Source organism: Neofelis nebulosa, chromosome 4 (assembly GCF_028018385.1).
Source record: "Neofelis nebulosa isolate mNeoNeb1 chromosome 4, mNeoNeb1.pri, whole genome shotgun sequence".
Classification (NCBI taxonomy): Eukaryota; Metazoa; Chordata; class Mammalia; order Carnivora; family Felidae; genus Neofelis; species Neofelis nebulosa.
Window position 1 is genome coordinate 54620655 of NC_080785.1, and position 14993 is coordinate 54635647.

General features: G+C 38.5%; 1 protein-coding gene across 1 annotated transcript; it reads left to right on the forward strand.

Annotated features, from left to right (window-relative positions):
* The first annotated feature begins 90 nt into the window (after positions 1 to 90).
* On the forward strand, positions 91 to 9004 carry TOMM7 (translocase of outer mitochondrial membrane 7). The gene is made up of 3 exons (XM_058724844.1): positions 91 to 269; positions 4385 to 4433; positions 8787 to 9004. The coding sequence occupies exons 1-3, from the start codon at positions 167 to 169 to the stop codon at positions 8800 to 8802; spliced, it is 168 nt and encodes a 55-aa protein (XP_058580827.1). The 5' UTR covers positions 91 to 166; the 3' UTR covers positions 8803 to 9004.
* The last annotated feature ends 5989 nt before the right edge of the window (positions 9005 to 14993 follow it).

Sequence of the window (14993 nt, forward strand, 5' to 3'; positions counted from 1 at the left end):
CGCAGAGGCGTCTTGTCTGGACAGGCGATGAATTACGACCTCTGCTGGCGGCGTCACGACTTCTGCCGTAAATGCGGTGTTTGGCGCGTGCGCGCCTTTCCTTTCCGGAGTCCCTAAGCTGCCGCTGGCGTTGAAGTGTTCTTAGTTCGCCGCTCCGGCTGTCGCCATGGTGAAGCTGAGCAAAGAGGCCAAGCAGAGGCTGCAGCAGCTCTTTAAGGGCGGCCAGTTTGCCATCCGCTGGGGCTTTATTCCTCTCGTGATTTACCTGGGTCAGTAGGAGGAGAACCTGGAAGGAGACGGGAGGGAAGGGTATGCGGAGGCCTTGCCTCCATTTTTGGCTTTCTAGGGCGGGAGACAGAAACCGGACCACGCCGTGCACGTCCTTTGATGTTGTCTAGTCAGTGGGGTCGGTCTAACCTGAGTTCAAGTTCTTGTCTGTACTGTTTTTTTAATGGTCTTTAACAAGTTTTTAAAATTCTCATTCTATTTTTACATCTATAAAATGGAGGTGACCTACCTTTGAAGATTGTTGGGAGAGTTAGGCGACCTGATATATTTGAAAGCGACCCCTCATTCTGTCATTAGGTGGGTTTTCCTGGCATTTGTCCTCACTTCTACAGGTGGTCCTAAATAGAAAGAGGCCTGTAGACCTCGTGGATATGCCCCTGTCCTGAAGCATGATTATGACAATAGTTTTTGCTTTCTTAGTTGCACAGTGAAGAGTTTGGATGATTTTTGTTAGGATCGCATTTTATAGGTGAGGGAATGGAATCAGAGAGAAATTTCTTTCTGAAGGACACACAGCTGTTAAGTGGGGAACTATGAACTCAAGTAATGGGGTATCAAGGCCCGTACTTTTTTTTTTTTTTTTTTTTTAACGTTTATTTATTTTTGAGAGAGAGTGCGATTGGAAGAAGAACAGAGAGGGGGAGACACAGAATCAGAAGCAGGCTCCAGGCCCCGAGTACAGAGCCTACTGGGAGACTGGAACCCATAGACCAACTGGGAGATCATGACCTGAGCTGAAGTCTGAGGTTTAACTGGCTAAGCCACCTAAACACCCCTTCAAGGCCCATACTCTTAACCACTGTGCTGTACTGCAAGCATTTAAGTACTTAGACAAATATTGACACCTAGGGCTGTACATTGGGACTTTATCCTATTTCTAGTCTTGGATAGTTTTTTGTTTTTCTGGGGTTTTTTTGTTTGTTTTTTTGTTTTTTTGAAGTATAGGTGATACACAATGTTATATTACTTTCAGGTGTACAATGTGGTGGAAAGGAAAGGTTCCAGCTCTATCAGTTGAGCATACAGTTTGATATTTTCTAAAACTCAGTTTCACACTTTTAAAACCCTGTGATTTTAACAAGGTGCTGCTTCCTGTTTGTTTTAGGTGTACTGCATTGTTCAAGATAAAGTATGTTCACTCTTAGTCTTGACAGAGCCCTTAATTTTGCTGGATGTTTTCCAGGTAGCTGTCACTCCCATTTCCCCATGCAATGTAAACCTACCAGTAATCTGGATACTTTGGTATAAAGACTTAAAAAGATCTTTTCCTACCTATTTTGAATGCTTTTTTGTTTGTTTTTAAGCATTATTCTGGAGTTTAGCAACTTTGTATAGGTGTCAAGGATTAGAACACATAGTTGTGATAGCCTGCTCTTACAAGCTGTGTACCCCCTCTTTCTCTGCCCCCCCCAACTTTGATTTAATGGTAGAAGGACCCAGTTTACTTAGTCAAACACTAGGATGAGCTCTCCTTTTAGCTAAGAAAGTTATGAGGACTCATGTCCTTCCCCTTCTTTGTGCCTCCTTTTTCCATTGAGGCATGTAGGGGGTCCTTTTTTTAGCTTGCACTTTGGACCCTCTGATTTCTTTGCTGCTCTATAAATCTTTATATCTATCTTTCACTCCTCCCTTTTTTGTTTTGTGGTTCCTTTTCTATAGCTAGAAAGTTGTAGCTGGTTGCTACATTCTGTGTATCAAAGGATTTGGTCTGAAGAGAATGCTTCCCTTACTCACCCCCTCCCTCCACCCCCCCGCCGGAGTTTATTTTTCCTATTGTGCCCACTGGAGGTATTCTCTTTCTTAGCACTACCATTATGATGATTTTTCACCCTAGCTTCCAACTCAGGTTGACAGTAATGTTAGAGCTATCTTTTTAGTAATTCTTCCTTGTTAATCATTGTCTTTTTCCTTTCACTGCGTAGAAATTTAATTTTTTCTTTTCTTTTCTTTTTATTTTTTTAAATTTTTTTAATTTACATCCAAGTTAGCTTATAGTGCAACAGTGATTTCAGGAATAGATTCCTTAATGCCCCTTACCCATTTAGACCGTCCCCCCTCCCACAACCCCTCCAGTAACCAGTTTGTTCTCCATATTTAAGAGTTTCTTAAGTTTTGTCTCCCCGTTTTTATTTTTGCTTCCCTTCCCTTATGTTCATCTGTTTTGTATCTTAAAGCCCTCATAGGAGTGAAGGCGTGAGATATTTGTCTTTCTCTGACTAATTTCACTTAGCATATTACCCTCTAGTTCCATCCATCCAGTTGCAAATGGCAAGATTTCATTCTTTTTGATTGCCATGTAATACTTTATTGTACATATATACCACATCTTTATGCATTCATCTATCGATGGACATTTGGGCTGTTTTCATATTTTGGCTGTTGTTGACAGTGCTGCTATAGAAATTTAATTTTATGTCCAACCTAGTTCCCAGGCAGTTTCTTTTTCTTCTCCCCCTCAGCTCTCAGTAAAACCTAGAACTGTGGATTGAATTTAGGTTTAAACATAACTTTTAGGGCTTCAGGGAGTACATGGGAATATAGTGCCATAAAATAGAACAGTGGCATGATGATAATCTGTTTGGACATTAACCAGTAGGAAGATTTTAATGAATTACCTATTGGAAGACAATTCTCCATGGTGTCTTGAATTTCTACAAATCTTGTGAGCAGAGATTATGACCACCTTTTGTTCCATATTTTTTTTTTTTGTTAATTTTTTTTTTCAACGTTTTTTATTTATTTTTGGGACAGAGAGAGACAGAGCATGAACGGGGGAGGGGCAGAGAGAGAGGGAGACACAGAATCGGAAACAGGCTCCAGGCTCCGAGCCATCAGCCCAGAGCCTGACGCGGGGCTCGAACTCACGGACCGCGAGATCGTGACCTGGCTGAAGTGGGACGCTTAACTGACTGCGCCACCCAGGCGCCCCTTTTGTTCCGTATTTTTAAGGATGTTCGTGGAGTGAACAGCCTTGGAAAACAGTATCTCCTTTTAGAGCAAAGGGGAAGGAGTGCTCACTACCCATCACAAAAGATTGTGTTTCCCTAAAGTCAGGGTTCATCTAAAAATGATGATATTCTGACTATAGTTATTGCTAGGAGTAATGAACTGTCCTTTGTTTTTGACTCACGATCTTGTGTCTTCTACCAGCATCTGTGAAACTGGCAGGCTAGTTTGTTGTCTTGAAAATGGGGTAAAATTTCATACCACTCACAGTTCTTGATGCTTACTTTAATTTTAATCAACAAATTAGATATATGTTATCCAGTTAATAAATATATTTTAAATGGTAAAAGGTTTATTTGATCATACTTGTAACAAGAGTGTTGACTTAATTAGATTGTTAAACAATAACTTGGTGTTTTCTCCTCTCTTTTTATTTCCAGTCTTTGATTGCTTTATAAAAAGAGGTTTATCCAAAAGAGGATAAAATAAGATACCCTCAATTGTTTTTTTAAAAATTGAGTTTTTAAAATATTGTTTAAAAAATCTTTAAAAAAAAGCTGAGCCTGGGTTGCTCAGTTGGTTAAGGGTCTGACTTTGGCTCAGATCGTGATCTCCCAGTTTGTGGGTTCAAGCCCTGCATCAGGTTCTGTGTTGACAGCTCAGTGTCTGGAGCCTGCTTCAGATTCTGTGTGTCCCTCTCTGCCCCTCCCCCTCTGTCGCGTGCACATGCTCTCTTTCTCTTTTTCTTTCTCTCTCTCTCTAAAAAATAAACATTAAAAAATTTAAAAAAAATTCATTTTGTTCTTTGTAGTCTTTTACCCAGTATGATGGTAGTTGTGGCACCTTTTTTTAGTAAAGACTAATAATGAAAGTGCGTTCTAAGGGCTACGTGCTAATTGTGTATATAATAAGGATAAGGTTATTTGTCCTCCTTATTGGTTAGTCCTGGACATAATCTCATACCCTAGTTAAGACTCAAGACTTCTATAGCACACAGGTAACTTTAGATGGTGCTAGTAGATATGGATATCATTCTAGCCTACCCTAGGTTGATTTGAAAAGAAAAATTCTTGATTACAAATGTTTTGTCTGCTACGGTTTTAATTGCTATTTATTGTGTTTCTCTCTCCTCCTCCCCCTTACCCTCCAGGATTCAAGAGGGGTGCAGATCCTGGAATGCCTGAACCAACTGTTTTGAGGTACTGCTCTTACAAATAAACATTGCAGGGCAAATGTTCATCTGTTAGCACTGAATCACTAGGAAGCAAGAGTTGTAGTGGTAGGCATTGTAAATGGAGCTGTACTAGTCAGTACAGTTTTGGGCTGTTGGCAAATTGCAGCAGTTTGTAGACTAGTCTAGCTTGTGTTATCAGGTAAGTACTTTCTTTCCCCTTCCTAATTTGATTTTACTGTACTGTGTTGTAATCGTAATTAAATGTATTTAAAAGAAAAAGAAGTAACGTATCATCCTACCACTTTGAAAGGTGAATAAACTTTTTAATTAGCCATATTTCTGTTTTCATTCAGCCTTTTATGTCATTTTAATAAGAATACATAGGATTTTATTTTCTTCACCTAAAATTACAATTGATGTCTCATATTTTCAACTTGTTGATCACTTACCATTTAGGTTTTCAATTTTCAGTAGTTTATATAATAGTATAGTGAACATTTTAAGAAAGATTTTATAGGTTTTGATTTATTTCCTTATAATAAATTCTCAAGGGAGTAAGTCTAAGTGTATGAACATTTATGGCTCTGAAAATGCATTGTCAAATTTCTGTGTCAGAAAGTCTTGCCAGTAGTGGATAAGCACTTGTGAAAACTTCACATACCCACAGTATACATGTTTGTGTACTCACAAACGTATGTATATGTTCACACGTGAACATACATATATACATCTTCTGTATACAAGTGTGTATTTATATATAAAGGCAGAATCTGTAATAGGCAGGTTTGCTGTAAAGGACTGATAATTTGTGGCACGATGATGACCAGGGTCTGTCCAGGTGCTGTGTGATTTCATTTTGACTTTCTGTCTTACGGATATTTCTTGTGGATTGCTCTAACAGACTTTTCACTGGCTATTCTAGGTCTTCTGTTTCTTCAAACTCCTACTCTAAGCCTTTTTTTTTCCTAGAATGGTCAGAAAATAATAGTAATATCTCTAACAGTCACCTACAATGCATTAGCCACTGTTTTAGGTGGTTTATATACAGTGTCTGTAATTGTCACTTCAGTACTTGAGAGCAGGTCACAGAGTCGGTAGGTGGTGGAGTGTGTCAGTCTCCAAAGCCTACACTCTTTCCACTGGGCCATGTGGGCTCCCCCAGATAATCTTACCACTTTTCTTAGCACACTGCCATCTGATAACGAATTTCCTTCATCCCCTCTACCTTACCAGCCTCTCCTTTCTCACTGGAAGGGGTTTTTCTTATAAGTTTCCACTGTATATGCCCTCAATTTGTCCATTTCTGCAGTTACTCTCTTCTTCCCTGATAAAGTTCTTCAATAAATGGTCTTCACTGCTGTTTTTCTTCACTTTGCTCTCCCTTTAACCATTTATGGTTTGGCTTAAAACTGGTTTCAAGTGGTCCCCACGAAGTTGCTATTTTCTTAGCCTCTACATTTTGAACTATGAAATGGGGACTTGAGGTAATGTATCTGCTATTTACTAGCTGATTGAACTCAGACCAGTTATTTTCACAGGGAAATACTAACTACCTTAGGAAGCATCAGAGATGGGATTGCCTGCTCACGCTGTGTGAACATTTTCTAAGTACTGGAAATTATCATCAAATACCTTTTCCCAAGAGGCCATTAACTTTTCTAGGGTGATGTTTCCTCTATATAAATTGTGTATAATATCTGCTTCATAAAGTTTTCATGAGGATTGAATAAAAATATTGTATATAAAGTATGAGTACTTGGCAAGTAATATGTAAGCAATATACTGTTAATAATTTTTAATCTTTTCTGTGTCATCTTCTTTACTTCAGTTCTTTATCATGTGAGAACTTGGTCTAGCACAAGCTACTGCATGCTTCCCAGAATAAACTATATTTTTGTGCCTTTGCTCCAGTGCTTGTGCTCCCTCAGCCTAGAGTGCTCTTTCCCTTGTTTCTACTTGATGAAAACCTATGTCTAGAAAAGCCCAGTCTCAAATGTCATCACTTAAATCTTTTCCCCCTTCTCCTAGCTGAGACCTCTCCATTCTTTTGCATTCCCATAATATTCTTTTGTGTGCGTCATTCTCTGCCTTATATTATGCTTGTTGCTTATTTAAAGTACGTCTTGTCCTATAAGTACCTAAAGTAGTTGTCAACAAGAGTCGAATTAATTAAATGACGCTGACCTCTTAGTGGCTTTTTGGATAAGAATTGATGTAGGATTGCTCTTGTGGTAGGACTTTTAGAATGGATCTGCAAGCTGGGATAAAGCATTTTATGTGCCCCAGGTCAGGTGATAGAGGATCCAGAGATGGGAATAGAATGTGCTCTTCTGTTGTACTTCTTTTTGGCTTCAATTGTCCCACCAAGAGTTGACGCTTCACAGCTACCACAGTCTGGATGAAGCAATCAGCCCCTGCTCTTTCATTTCTTCGCCATGTGTTGCCTTAGTGCTCCTCTCTCTTTGCTGCTCTCTCATTCTTTTCTGTCATTAGGGACGTCTTCTGGTTTCCTTCCAGGGATATTTGTGATTTAGATAAGAATTGGTTGAGGGCCTGAAAAGGGTTATTCAGTTAGAGAATTTCATATACCGTGCTGCTTGTGCTATGGAGGCCGACAGAGAGACCTTCCTGTGTTGCCTGTACTATACCCTGAAAGGAACAGAATTAGCTAGGATTTTTATTAATGTAAATGTTTTATTAATATAAAATTTGTTCATTAATGTCAAGTTTATATATAAATTTATTATTTTTTAATGTTTATTTATTTTTGAGACAGAGACGGAGCATGAGCAGGGAAGGGGCAGAGAGAGAGGGACACAAAATCCAAAGCAGGCCCCAGGCTCTGAGCTGTCAACACAGAACCCGAAATTTATTTGTTATAATGCTTATATATAGTTCATGATTTACTCGTCTGTTTCCCTTGCTAAGTTATAGGGTTCTTAGGGATTAGAACCATATTTATTTTAGTGTCCTCTTTCACCCAGATGGTGCATTATATGTGGTCAGCAAATGTTGGTTGATAGGAGTCTATATTCAAAATGCAGTACTTTAATAAACACAGAGCAGTAATGAGTAAAACACTTAGGCAAAATATATGAACACTGAGGTTTAATCAAGAGGATCATTGTTCCCATTATCTGTGTAAGGCCAAGGAAGATTTTCTTTTCTCTTTATTTTGGATACTCCTTACCATAGAGGAGTAGCCCTTAATAGTTGAATAGTTTTTTGTTTTTTGTTTTTTTAATTTTTTTAATCTTTATTTATTTTTAAGGGACAGAGACGGGGCATGAACAGGAGAGGGGCAGGGATAGAGGGAGACACAGAATCTGAAACAGGCTCCAGGCTCTGAGCTGTCAGCACAGAGCCTGACATGGGGCTCAAACCCACAAACTGGAAGATCATGGCCTGAGCCAAAGTCGGATGCTTAACAGACTGAGACACCCAGGGCTCCCTTGAGTAGTTTATTTTTATATCTTAAGTGTATGCAAAAATCCTTGGGGCTTAATGGAAAATTTTAATACACTTTTGAAAATTAGAAATAGATGCATGTTGGTTTTTTTTCCCAGGCAAAGGGAAATACTTTTTAAAAATAGAATGTTCAAGTTATCATTTTGTAATGTGATTTCATTTAACGTGACATATTACTAGAAATCACATTTTTAATCAGCAAGGCATAGAAATAAAACACCTCAACAAAAACAAAACAAAAAACACCTTTTGTCTTCCTCCAGAATCCTCTTAGGAAATAGTTTAGAAGTTTGGGCAAGTTAGTGGCTGGAATGATTGAGGTAAGAGTTAGTTGAGGCTGAAATGGAGGCTAATAATTGCCCCTGGGATTTGTGTGGTACAAAGGTTAAGAGCACCTGGGTCACATCCCACTCTGCTGCTTAAGTTAGGTAACCATCTCAAAGCCTTGGTTTCCATGTATTTAAAATAAAGGTCATAATTGGGAGTTGGAAACTTTCCACACAGTAGTGACCCATAGAAAGCATTCAGTAAGTGTTATTTTCAGCTTTACTGAGATGGTATCTAATACTGATGCCATTTTGTATTGTGGCTTCATCAGTCCTTCATGTTAATGAAAATTATGAGTCATTTATCTTTTGATTGATCTCAACTTGTTTTCCTCTTTGTTTATAATAGGTAACCACACTGAAAAGTAACAAAACTGTGTTTCTTTAAATATATGTCTCTATGTTTGATTTTTTTTTTTTTTTTTTTTTTGGCTCGGTGAGATTGATCCTTGTCTTAAAGTATCTCTGAATTTGATAGACGAGTAAACACAAACATAAATGTATAAAATCTTCTAGTTCTTAAACTATGTTCAAGTTTTGTACTTTGGGGTTTAATTTATTTCTCCTCTTCACAAACATTTTAGCTTACTTTGGGGATAAAGGTCATCTGGATTTGGAAGCAATCAGTGAACAGGAACAACATGGAAGGTGTGCACTCTGGCTGGGATGAGAGATGGGACATCGTTCAGACATTCACCAGTTGAATGGCACAGGGCTCTTCTCAGATGAATCGGTGGCAGTGGAACCTCTACCGACTTATTTATCATAGACTGTATCTAAATAAATGTTTTTAACAATGTTATGTCTTGAGTCCTTATTGAATTGAATATAATGGACCACTAGGTAAAAATTTAGCCTTTTGTACTTTTTCTAAACAGTGAATCTATATATGTGTCTAGATGCTACCTTGAAAAATAAAACTTTCGGGGCACCTGGATGGTTCTGTCGGTTGAGTGTGCAACATTTGATTTTGGCTCAAGTCATGATCCCAGGGTCGTGGGATCGAGCCCTGCATCCAGTTCCCCATTCAGTGTAGAACCTGCCTGGGATTCTCTTGCTCGTTTCCTCTGTCCCCTCCCCTGCTTGCTCGCTCTCTTTCACTTTCTCTCTCAAACAAATAAATAGAACTTTCAAGTTCAATCCTGGCCATTCACTTAAGGGGGTTCCACTTCCCTTTTGCATTGAATTAATAACTCCCTCTGGGGTGTTCTAAGGTAGTAAAAGTAGAAACAGTTCTCAGTTTTGTGACAAAATGTCCCTATTTCCTGCACTTCATTGAGGTAAAGTTGTCATTGAAAGAAATAGGGGTTCTGTGTCTGTGTTGGTAGGGGATGCGACTGGCTCTGGGAGTTGTGTGTCTGATATATTTGTCAGTTAAATTTTGAATCTTAAGATTTTCCTCACTGGTGTTCGGAAACTAGAACTGGCTGGGCAAGAGCCCATGGATAGTTAAATAGAAGAGTAGCTTTCTACTAAAGCAGTTAATGGGGATTAGCTTTCAGTGGTTTCCTGGGACCTTTACCTGTTTTTGAATCCTATTTTTATTTAGCTGTTTCCGTAAACCTAACAAAATAGCTCTACTTTCTTAGTTTTGAGAATTGTAATTAACATAGGAAAGTAGGCCTGAAACAAGATAGACCATTTGGGAGGAGCCCATTGGCTTCAATGTTTTAAGCCTCCAGTGTTTAAGTAGAGAATGATGATGAAATGTAATCTCGGGTGACTAGAGCTATCATTCCCAGAAAGTTCTTTCTTACTCCCGATGTAAAACCCTCTTAGCTGTTTAAGCCTATTTCCTTAAGTTTTGTTACCTTTGCCATGGAGACGTAGGAGACTGTTATGGAGGCTTATTGCATAAGGAGATTTTAAAGTGGAATTTTTGAGAGCTAACTGCAAGAAAGTCATTTTTGGCAAGCATTTAATGAACTGCTTCAACATCTGAAAGCTAAGCACTTAATGCTAAAACCTCTTAGCAGTTTTTAAATCCCATAGAATTGTTTAAGACTGTGCCCGCCAGCCTGGCTACAATTTAATGTTGTTTATGAACTTTTGTTTAGTTAGAATTGTGGTACATGTTTACTTCCCTTTCTCGCTCAAGATTTTCAGAAACTGAGAAAGTAAAACTATGTCAGGTGTCCATTTTGATAAAATGCTAATAGGAATAGCAATTTAGGGTTTTGTGTTCATTTAGGGTTAACTTGTAGCTGTAAAAACCCAGTAGGTTTTAAAGTAAGAAATCCAGAGTTAAGTAGGAAGGGACTAGTTCCTTGATCTCCCATCTGGGGAAGCTAAGGAACAGAGTTTAAGCACAGGTTCAAAGCACAGGTAAGAACTAAGACTATTACGTACGTACTCGAATGTGTGTAGGTCTTAAAGTTTGTGAGATGGTTACAATTAAGCTACATTTTATTAAATTTTAATTGTTAGGGCAGTGCAATCGAATTCAAGCAGTGGTCTCTTCTGTGTTAGACACTAGAGAGTCCTTACAATTAAGATGATTCCTGACCTTGATGGACTTAGGCAAAAACACTGAACTGATAGGATCTGGTTTGAGTCCTGTCCCTCCACCTAGTTCCTAGCCCTTGGTGAAATCACTTAATCTTTAGGCTTCAGTTTCTTCCACAAAATGGAATAATAATACTTGCCCCAAGGTGCTGTTTTCTAAATTGGTGGTTCTTGGCAAATTGGCATCACCTGGAAACTTGTTAGAAGCGTATATTTTTAGGTCTGGAAACGTTGAAGCCTTGCAATCTCTGTGATTCAATTACTTCAACCATTATTTTGAATTGTTAACTTGTTATTTTGAGATTGTCCTGGAGTTGCACGCAGTGTAAGAAATTTACAGAAATTTCCCTGTACTCTTTACCTAGTTTTCCTCAATGGCGACATGTAAAATTATAGCGCAGTGTCAGGGTATTGCTGTCGATAAGTCAATTTTTCTGTCACCCCAAGGAAGCCTCATCTTGCCCTTTTATAGCCAATCCTCCTCACCCACACCCCGTTCCCATCCCAAATCCCTGGCAGCTAGTAATCTGTTGTCCATATAACTTTGTTATTTCAAAAGAGGTATATAAGTGAAATCACCCAAATAACCTTTGGGATTGGCTTTTCTCACTCAGCATATTTATTTGTAGAGTCACAGGTTGTGTGTATCGCTTATTCCTTTTTATTGCTGAGTAGAGTACCATGGTATGGATATGCATGGAGGACATCTGGTTTCTCAGTTTTTAGCTGTTACAAATAAAGCTGCTACAAACATTTGTGTACAGCTTTTTGTGTGATCAGTGTGTGTTTTAACAAGTCCTCCAGGTGACTGATGCAATTCAGGTTAGAGAATTCCTGCCCTAGACTTGCAGTAGCCTTCCTCCCTCCCCCACACATTAAAGTCTGTTTCTTACATAATGTCCAGAGTGATCCTTTTAAAAGATCACGTCATACCCTCACCAGAACTTTGCAGTGGCTTCCTATCACTGGCAGTAAAATTCTGAATTTTTATTTTCCGTGACCTTCAAGACTGTAATCCGGCCTTATGTGCCTTTGATGTCTTCATTGCCTAGGACTCTTCTCTCCACATTCACTTGCACTCTTAATGTTTTGCTCTCTCCTCTTTCTTCAGTAAGGCCAGGTACATACTTACCTTGGTGTCTGATTTGCTCTTCTCTTTGCTGGAACTCTTCTTGCAAATATCCACATACTTGGCTTCTTCTCTTTAATCTTTGCCCAAATGTCACCTTGATGCAGTTTGCTTATGTAAAATAGCAGACTCAACACCTGTCTTGTTTTCCCATCATGTTTTCCTTACCTTCATCTTAACTTTTTTCAGAGAATTTTTAACCAGCCTGATTTTGTATGTTTGTATGCAAATAATCTTGACTCTCGCTCCTAGAATGTAAGTTTCATAAGTGCAGGACTGTAATTTTAGAGGCTAGTACAGGTCCTAGTACGTAGATGTTCAGTAAGAATGAATGAATGAATTATGGGATTGTATGTATTAAGTTTAAAGTGCTTTGTGAACAGGAAACTTTCATAACATGGATCATTGTAAAGGGCCAGTATTTTTCTTTGTGTTAGTCATAATTGTCAATACAATCCTGGCCAAGGACTTGACATCAAAAGATCTTGGGAGGCAGTAACATGGGAAAGCACTTGCTATATACTTAGCACTTATTCCATTGCCACAACAGTCCTGTGAAGCAGGGGATTCTCTCCATTTCACAAAAGAAATGGGCTTGGGTCATTTCCTCTAAATCACAGACAGCTTGGATTTAAACCCAGATTTGCTAACTAAAAGCATATGATCTTAGTACTGATGCATGCCAAATTTAAAAATAATTTTTGCACCTGATGAAATGATACAATAGACAATCACAACTACAAAATGTTCACATTTCAAGTTCCATAGAGGGCACATCTTTACCTAATATCCAGGGCCCTATACACAATAGCACATGGAGTAGTCAAATTCACATCCTAAATTATTTGAAATTATTAAGTCTGCTATAAGAAACCTTAAACATTTCTTTGTATCTCTCCTTGGATGGCTACATTTATATTGAGGTACATTTTACCTACAATAAAATGAACAGATCTTAAATATATATTTTGATGAGTATTGTCAACTCTATATACCTTGTGACTACCACACCAAGATGGGGACCAGGATCTCTGAACCTGGGATCCCTAGTGTACCACACGTGATAGGTGCTCAACAAATGTTTTGATACAATGTGTAAAGGCTTTTTGAGACTGACAGATGAATTGTAGGGAAGTTTGAATTAATGCTCTCTTTCCTGTAAGCAAAGATACTAAAAGGTAAATAATAGAGCTTTACTCAAAACGGATGATGAAAAAGAACGGTACTGCAGTTCTTTCCTGTTGTGTCAAGGACAGTCCAGAAAAGGAAGTAAGGAAAAGGGTATGGAAACAGGAAAAAGACATTTTTTTTTTTTTCCGTAAGAAAACTGAGACTTGTTCCACTAAGAGGAAATAAGCTATGATATGTCAGCAGCTCCCTGGTGCTCCCTAATGCTTATTGAAAATGAGGCCAGAGACTGGAAAGAACCTTCTAGGGAGCAAAATTAGAGGCCCCAGAAAGTTTTCTAGAAAGCAGAATTGAAGTCCTCAGAAACTGCCAGGAAAGGCTGTCTCTGTGCCTCACGGAATTTCATATTGCTGCAGACCAGTCGTCATGGCGGATTTTCCTTTCTCCCTTTTTCTGAATCACAATTTAAATGTGGTTATCTTGCTTCTATGCCACCTTTCTGTACATTAGGTAAGTTGGGGGCAGTTAACTTGTTTTTAAGTTCTTAGATTGCTGGACCATGGGGAGCCATTTGGAGCAGATGAGAGGTTCACATTTCCCTGAATTCCTAATCTTTGGATGCAATGTCTAGATGAGACTTGAGAGTTGTATTCTTAGGAGAGGATTTATTGTGTTTAATATATGAGAATTAGTATGTATAAATATTTGGTCAGCAAAGTAGATATGTCAGAAAATGTCTATCGAAAGTCCATTTTATGTTTCAAATTGTCACATTTAGCTGCTCACTGCAATCAAGCTAAAAGGCTGTCAGACTCCTTTGCAGTTAGTTGTGACTTTGTGACTAAAATTTGATTCTTGAGATGTAAGCAGAAGTGTTGTGTGGTACTTCTGAGAAGTCTCCTTGGGGAAGTATGTTTCTTGGAATGGACATGAAATTACAGGCTTACAGCTGTTCTGGACTGGGAAAATAAAGACCAGGCCCTATGAATGGCAGAGTGGTTTGCTGTTAGGAGTCTAGGTCTCAGAAGATTTTTTTTTTTTTTAAATATTTATTTTTGAGAGAGAGTATGTGTACGTGTGTTGGGGGTGTGGTGGGAGGAGGAGCAAAGAGGGAGACAGAGGATCCAAAGCAGGCTCTGTGCTGACTGCAGAGAGCCTGATGCAGGGCTCGAACTCCCCAACTGTGAGATCATGACCCAAGCTGAAGTTGAACCCTTAACCTACGGAGCCACGCAGGCGTCCCTAGTTCTCTGAAGACTTTAATGAGAAACCCCTGGTTTTTCATACCTTTGCTGACTCATGTGTCCTCAACTTTACTTGTCTTTCCAAACAAATGAAATATGGTGTTTTGTAGTTTTAATTTGCATTTTTCTTATGAGTGGGGTAGACCATCTTTTCATATATTTAAGGGCCATTTGTGTTTCCTTTAGCCCATTGTCCTGTTGGAGTGCTGATCTTTTCCATATTGATTTATAGGCACTTGATATTTTAGGGAACTTATATCTGTAATGGGAGTTGTAGACCATTTTCCCATTTGTTGTTTGAATTGTGACCATTGTTGCCACGTAGAAGTTTTTAAATTTTACTAATAAGATTATTGACTTTTTAAAATCCCTTAAGAGTTTTAAATCATACTTCTAGTCTTTCTATCTTGAGATTATAAGAAATATTTTCCCCAAACTATGCTATATTTTGGTTTACATTCCTATATTTTGTTCCATTTCTAAATTGTAACTAAGACAGTTTCTCATTTTACTTCACCATAACTTCTCTTAGTGACCTTTATCTACTTGACTTATTGTTCCAGGGAGGAAATAAGATCAAATAGATCATTTAGTATAGATAGAATGTATTAGAGAAGGTGTGGGCGAAGTAAAGTGAGAAGAGATGTTAGTAATAAATTCCAAAAGAATCATTATATCTTGTGGGCATCATACTGTCTCTTGCCTTTGGGCCTTAACAAATGCCCATTAATTAATTCTTCCTCACTGTTCTTTATCCCTCTCCCAATCTTACCCATTTACTTGGA